At 41.0% G+C, this 7802-nt stretch overlaps 1 protein-coding gene across 11 annotated transcripts in view; it reads left to right on the forward strand.

Annotated features, from left to right (window-relative positions):
• The window catches only part of arhgef10lb (Rho guanine nucleotide exchange factor (GEF) 10-like b), a 32567-nt gene extending 30596 nt beyond the window's left edge, over window positions 1-1971 (forward strand). For all 11 annotated transcript variants that reach the window (XM_028992531.1, XM_028992529.1, XM_028992530.1 and 8 more), the window contains one exon: window positions 57-1971. In XM_028992531.1, the coding sequence (XP_028848364.1) occupies window positions 57-592 (536 nt within the window). In that variant the 3' untranslated portion in view covers window positions 593-1971. The remainder of the gene's footprint in view (window positions 1-56) is intronic.
• Window positions 1972-7802: the final 5831 nt, after the last annotated feature.

Consider the following 7802-nt stretch of genomic DNA (forward strand, 5'->3'; position numbering starts at 1 on the left):
AGAACTCATGTGATTAAGAAGCTTTGTACAGTCTGTTGATCGGTTGGCTCTTGCAGGAAGGAGCATGATGTCACTCAATGCACATAGTGGCCCTGTGGACTTCCTGGTGGCCACGTCCAGCACCTTGTCCCCAGATATGCTGAAGCGAGACTCTGTGGTCAATGGGATTGATTCTCCATGCACAGCAGAGGACAGAAAAAACTCATTGCAGGAGCCTGTGCCATTGGTCAACGGCTCACCTCGAAGAGATGCCAAACCAAAGGGGGTTCTGCTGCAGTATCGGCTACGTTCCACCTCGCATCTGCCAGGGAAACTACTGACAGCTACTCCAGAAGGCAATTCAGAACCAGCCCAGGATTCTCTTGAACACAGTCTGGAGGATGGATCCATTTATGGACTCACTGATGACCCAGAGGTGTGGGTTAGAGGTCATCCACCAGCAAAGGGAGCATTACAGAAGGAGAAGGTCACTTCTGCTGCAGTCATCTCTGGAGGCAGGGGCTTCCGTCGGCTTGAGTCTGCAGGCCGGGGTGGATCTTTAGGTTCTGATGAAAGTACTCTTATGGTCTGGCAACTCCCAATCACAACTTGAGTATGTGAGAATATTCATATAACAGGATTTTTTGCAGTCAGTGACTGACCCTTTATAGGGATTTTTTTCCTTGAATGTTCTTAAATGCATGTAGATTCATGTCGATTCTGTCATTGGATGAACAATAAGGGAATATGAAGATCAATCTGGATTAAAACGTTTTATGTTTTATGAGAGTTGTTTATCTGTGTGTGTGAGTGTGTGCACTTGAAACTCACATTTTACTTAAATTTGTATTCATTCACCTCAATCCCCTTTGTATTTTAGATTATGTGAATATTCCCAAAATTCTCTGTATAGTTGTATGCTTCTATAAATAGCTGAACAGTGTTTCCAGTGCATTGCAAATATTTTCAGAGGAAAAATGGTCTATTATTTGCACTTGTTTTTCCCACAAAACATTGGGTATATTGATGAAAGTATATGCAAATGTCCTATTTACTAGTTCACCAGTCAGAATGCTTGGATTAAAGCACTATATTCTATCTGCATGTTTGGTTTGGTAGTGGACGTCCCTGAATTGTCTACAAATGTGATCTCTGTTGTCATACCCTGTGTACTAGTGGATTTACTGGCAAAGAAAGGACACAGAAGATAAACACCATTATTATTGACCATTGGTCTTTGTCACATGTGCCTTTCACTATAAGCACAGCCAATAATAAATATTCAAAGCCACAGCAGGAGCATTTATCGTTGGCTGACTGAAAGGTCCTTCCTAATCGTTGTAGGTGAGATCAGTCACCTAGCGGGGTTTGTATGCTTGGGGAAAATTACTCATCTTTTCCCACTGATAGGTTTTTCTGACACTGTAATGCAATTACATGAACTAGCATAACTTTTGAGGTGGAATGAAACATTAAGAGAGACGTTTGCTGTTGCAGACACAATGAGTATAATGCCTGATGATACCTTAAAAAGGGTTCTGAATAAGATAAAGATAATAAATCAGCACTTTTTGCAGCACTTAGCCTTCCATATGTTTGAAACGCATCCAACACCGCTGCCCAAAGAACATTTGACCATAAATTGAATAGTTTGTTCTGTCTGACTGCCGTCCTTGAAAAGTGCTCCGTAGAGTGGTGCAGTGGAGTTCAATCTGTCAGCAAGAGAACTATGAAGTGCATGAGCAAGCTGCATTGACTGGGCAGCAATGGGCCTGATATTTTTTCTTTTTTTTCATCTTTCAGAAATGTGGAGTCTCAAAATAGGTTTAGATCAATGAAGAGATAGTTCTTATTGTAATGGCCCTACTCTACTTAATGTGAGGGAATAATGTGTTTAGGTCTGTATTGGTACTGTATTATTGTATTGTATTATTTCTATTGGTACTTATTTTACACTGTGTCACTTTGCATAAAATAAAGAGCATTTTATTACATGTGCTTCATCTGGATTACTCAAGAAACATATCTTTCATATTCAGTATATATGTATTAAATGATCTATATATTGATCAATTATTGGTATGTTATTTTGTTCTTAAAGTATTGCATTCATCGCATAAGGCCAGGACTACTTCCTTTATTTCTGGCAAAGAATCTCCAGCAGTGTGTGGGGACGGTGCTTTGCTCAGCGGCACCTCAGTGGCACCTTGGCGGTTGGGATCCGATTATGGGTCCATTTCCTTACCCGATAGGCCACCACTGCCTATGATTATTAAAGACACACACAAGATATGAGCATATAGCTGGTCAATTTATTATTGCATTTATCATTCTGACAGCATATCACTTGTTTAAGCAGTAATTGAGAAAACCAGACAAAATTTATTTCTTTGTTAACCAAAGTATATTTACAGTACAGTCGTGGCCAAAAGTTTTGAGAAAGACACAAATACTGTTTTTCACAAAGTTTGTTGCTTCAGTGTTTTTAGATCTGTGGTGCATTGAAGTATAATTACAATCATTTTGTTTCAAAGGCTTTTTTTGACGATTACATCAAGTTTATTTAAACAGTAAATTTTTCAAGACCTCTGTAATTCACAATGACATGCTGTCAATAAACTTCTGGCCCAAATCCTGACTGATGGTGGCCCATTAGTTCTTAATTGGATTTCCTGGCCATGGACCCAAAATTTCAATGTTTTGTTGCCTGAGCTTCTTGGTTCTCACTTTGGCGTTATGGCACGTTGCTCCATCATGCTGGAAAAAGCATCGTACTTCACCAAACTGTTCTTGGATGGTTGGGAGAAGTTACTGTTGGAGGAGGTTTTGGTACCATTCTTTATTCATGGATGTTTTCTCAGACAAAATTGTGAGTGAGCCCACTCCCTTGGATGAGAAGCAGCCCCACACATGAATGGTCTCAGGATGCTTTACTGTTGGTATGAGACAGGACAACTTCTCAAAAAAATAATTTTTCCAGAAGCCCCAAACAATCGGAAAGGGGCTTCATTAGAGAAAATGTATTTACTCCAGTCCTCAGCAGTCCAATCCCTGTATTTTTTACAGAATATCAGTCTGTCCTTGATGATTTTATTAGAGAGAAGTAGCTTCTTTGCTGCCCTTCTTGACACCAGGCCATCCTCCAAAAGTCTTCACCTCACTGTACGTGCAGATGCCCTCACACCTGCCTGCACAGTTTTTGATGGTCTAGTAAATGGTTGATTTAGATGCAATCTTAGTAGCAGTAATATTCTTGCCTGTGAAGCCATTTTTATGCAACACAATGATGTCTGCACGTGTTTCCTTGCAGGTAACCATGGTTAACAGAGGAAGAACAATGATTTCAACCATCTCCCTCCTTTTAAAGCATCCAGTCTGCTATTCGAACTCGATCAGCATGACAGAAGGATTTCCAGCCTTGTGCTCCTCAACACTCTCACTTGTGTTAATGAGAGGATCACTGAAATTATCTCAGAAGGTCTTCTTGTGGCAGGACTGAAATGAAGTGGAAACTGTTTTATGGGCATTAAGTTCATTTTCATGGCAAAGAGGGACTTTACAATTAATCTAATCATCATCTTCATAACATTCTGGAGTCTATGCAAATTACCATAATAAAAACGGAAGCAGCAAACTCTGTGAAGCTCTTTTCATGCTCTTGAGTTAAGTGCATAACTTGTCAGTACACCAACTGATGTTCTTCAAGAAACATGGTGCAAAAGACTGAGGGAACAGTGCATGGTGTAAAGCAAATGCAACATGTTTAGCACATCCACGTGTTCAACTCAGTGCATCTTCCTGGCTGCAAGACCTTGAAAGATCTAATTGGGAAGAGATCTTGGACTAGTGCTGATGAACAAGAACACAGTCAAGCATGTTCTCTTTGTTTTTCCACCCTGTTCATGCTGATCAATGCTGTTTCTCAGATGGAAGACCACAAACTGACATATTGCATGATCACGTGTTTACTTCCACGTGAGCGGTCCTGACACTGGTATCCAAAGATTTAGCTGACATTTGTGCTGAATATGCTGTGAACAGCCTGTGCTTGTACTCTCCTGTAATATTGTACTGTTTTCCTTCATCATCTCTTTCTGTATATTTCTGTATACAGATATTTTTCTTCACATTTGTGATCATCATGAAAACTAGGACCCGAATGTTAATGTTAACGCCAGAACATGAACAACACAGATTAATATTACTCCAGGATGAAGGGCTACATGGGGATGTCAGTTCATCCCCAGAGACCCACTGCACCACATAGAACTCACATGTAGAGAAGGTTCTCCTAGTTCTGTGTGAGGATGGGAAATGTTTTGTATCTTCGTGACATTTTTAGTTCGGAAATGGGAAATCTTACGTAGATCTCTATGTTTTTTTGACAGGTCTGGAGTTCCGAATCAAACACAAACACAAATTATGTATTTACCATAATATTCAACACAGATGCATAAAAATAAGTAGCGATAAATCCATCCATCCATTTTATCTAGGTAAAGAGCTAAACATTTTCTGTGAAAGTATTTTGAGTATTCTAAAAGTATTTTTTTTTATCGAATTTATAGATTAATCAAACAAATGCCTATTTCAGCTGCTTTCAGGGAGCACATTTCATCCTGCGGTTCGTTGACGTCCATCCAGACAGCTGCTGACCACTGAAATCTGGAGCAGCAGAAGGGAAGCACATTCACAGCACTGAACATTACAAATGTGAAGAGCTGTGAGGGGAGAACAAGAGTCTAAAATATATATTCGGGGACAGCCATTACCGCTTGTGACAGGTTGGGGAAGGCCCGCCTGCTGTTATATGTGACAGCTCAAGTAGCGCCATCTCCCCTCCTCGTTACGGCCTCAGTGCCTGAACCCTGAGTCTGTACCTGGATCGGGCGACGGTGGACAGGACGGCCCAGGGCGGGCAGGTGGAGAGCGCCCTCCGGCAGCTGATGTAATTATTTCTGAGCATCGAAAAGGCACCCCGCAGGGATTACATTCGTACAGGACCCAGATACTTGTGGAGGAACTGAAAAAAAAAAAGTAATGAGGACCCCAACTGTGCCCCATATGCATCATCCTTTTAATATTAAAAGAAATGGTATTGCTCCTGAAATGGCGAAGCAAGAAAAAGAAGAGAAGCTCATTGGTTAATATAATGTTTAATGAATGGTGTTGTGTAAAAATAAAAAAAATAAAAAGACCTGATCCAGGGTTTGGGTAGAAACCTAGTAGTCAAACTGGAATCCATCTGACTGCAAACTCCCAGGTTCCATCCTCACAGATCCTGGGGACTGTCACTGTCACTAATGAGTCACTCTGGATGAGTTTTGTGTTTCTGTTGTTACGTGCAGTTTCATGTACAGTTTGTAACACTGCATATTCGCCTGGCCCACCCAATCATGAGAAATCGGTTCGTTTTCATGTCCATGTTTAACTGGTTAGAATTGTGTATCCTGTGTGTAGCAAACAACAGATCAAAGATGCCTGACGTCATACCAGCAAACCAAATGGACAAATTTAGTCAATGTGTAGGCTACAGGACATACACAAAATTCAGTCCTACTCACAGCTGCCGGACACACACACACACACACACACACACACCAACACATGCACACCAACACACACACACACACACAAAAAAGAAGTAAATACAACACTGATGTCTTTCATGTATTTGGTCACATTAATGGCCACAACTGACGTGTAGCCCTGCTATGTGTTTGCCATCAATTTCGCAACAGTTGGTGCTTGTTATGTATTATTTAGACACTACTGTTAAGGGGGGTTTTAAGAAATGCCTCGTTACAGTTTTTACAGATGTTAGGACACATTTCTCAATACTTAGGTCACTTTTGCAAAACTCTTCACACAATTCTCCTAAATGACATTCAGCTTGGCAAAGCAGTTCATTTCACATTCAAAACCAAAACACTTTATTCAGGTCTCAAATAAACTCATTCTTCCAGAACACTAGCAAGGGTTGACAGCTGACAAACACACTTTGTCACCCACAAAACAATGACCTAAAAACACTAACAACGTGTAGCATTACACAGTGTTTTCTTGTGTAAAACAAGGACACATCTCTGTTTATAATTACAATATAAGTTACTTGAATTAATCAGACATGGTGCAGAATTTATCAATATTTGTTTATTTATTTAAATTTTTTTGCACTAAGTAATTCCAAAATACAATAATCTGTATACACACCATCCAGTGATACAGATACAATAGTAATGGTCTTCTCCATTTGGCCACAGGTTCTCATCCACATCACATCTTATGTCATCTAGGGCAATACACCTAGGAGAGAATCTTCTGGCATTCCTGATCCATCCCTGGCAATCTTCTGCTGATATGTCCAGGCATCCAGCATTCCTTGCATCCAGGAGGGACATTTGATCATGTGGATGATGGTCGTAAACCCTCCACCGCCGTGAGGACAAGAATTCCTCTATGGGGTTGCGGAATGGAGAGTAAGGTGGGAGGAAAAGTGACTCCATTCTGGGATGGGCTGCAAACCACTCGGTGACTGCACGGGAGTGATGAAATGCCACACTGTCCCATACAATTCTAAATGTTGGCTGATTCCTTCTCTCCGCATCCCTTTCCTCACCTAGCACAAGCCTTCCATAGAGATCATGCAGGAACGCAAGGAACCGTTCAGTGTTGTATGGCCCAATTAGTGGTCTGTGTAACAGCAGTCCATCAGTGGATATTGCTGCGCACATTGTGATGTTGGCACCCCTCTGGCTCTAGAAATTCAGTTTTGCATTATGTTATTGCTTTGAACATAAGTTTAACAGTTATGAAAACAGAATGTAAGCGTGTGCAAAATGTCCTGTACATACAAAGATTTTTGGTGGTTGTTGTGTCTGAGTGAGAAAAGAATTCATGACATTTGAGAGATGTAGTCATTGAATAATAAAGCAATGATAATCCTCAGTTTAGCCCACATAGACTTCTGTTGTGCTCACTGTGTGAAGAGTTTTGCAAAAGTGACCTAAGTCTTGAGAAATAGCGTCTGTAAAAACTGTAATGCAAATGAATAGCCACAACTGAAGTGTAGCCCTGCAATGTGTTGTTGCTTGTTATATATTATTTAGACACTACTGTTAAGGGGTTTTAAGAAATGCCTCATTAATTAAACGTAGTAACATTTATAAAACAAAGTTACAGTATGTGCGTGTGTGTGTTAGTGTGTGTTTGTGTGTGCGTGTTAGTGTGTGTGTGCGTGCGTGTTAGTGTGTGTGTGGGATAGTGTGTGTGTGTGTGTGTGTGTGCGTGTGTTAGTGTGTGTTAGTGTGTATGTGCGTGTTAGTGTGTGTGTGGGATAGTGTGTGTGTGTGTTAGTGTGTGTGCGTGTTAGTGTGTGTGCGTGTTAGTGTGTTTGTGTGTGTGTGTGCGTGTTAGTGTGTGTGTGTTAGTGTGTGTGTTAGTGTGTTGTGTGTGCGTGTTAGTGTGTGTGTTTAGTGTGTGTGTGTTAGTGTGTGCGTGTTAGTGTGTTAGTGGGTGTGTGTGTGTGTGTTAGTGTGTGTGCGTGTGTTAGTGTGTGTGTGTGTTAGTGGGTGTGTGTTAGTGTGTGTGTGTGTTAGTGTGTGTGTTAGTGTGTGTTAGTGTGTGTGTGTTAGTGGGTGTGTGTTAGTGTATTAGTGTGTGTTAGTGTGTGTGTGTTAGTGTGTGTGTGCGTGTTAGTGTGTGTGTTAGTGTGTGTGTGTTAGTGGGTGTGCGTGTTAGTGTGTGTTAGTGTGTGTGTGTTAGTGTGTGTGGTGTGTTAGTGTGTGTGTTAGTGTGTGTGTGTGCGTGTTAGTGGGGTTCGG

This window comes from Denticeps clupeoides, chromosome 10 (assembly GCF_900700375.1).
Source record: "Denticeps clupeoides chromosome 10, fDenClu1.1, whole genome shotgun sequence".
Classification (NCBI taxonomy): domain Eukaryota; kingdom Metazoa; phylum Chordata; class Actinopteri; order Clupeiformes; family Denticipitidae; genus Denticeps; species Denticeps clupeoides.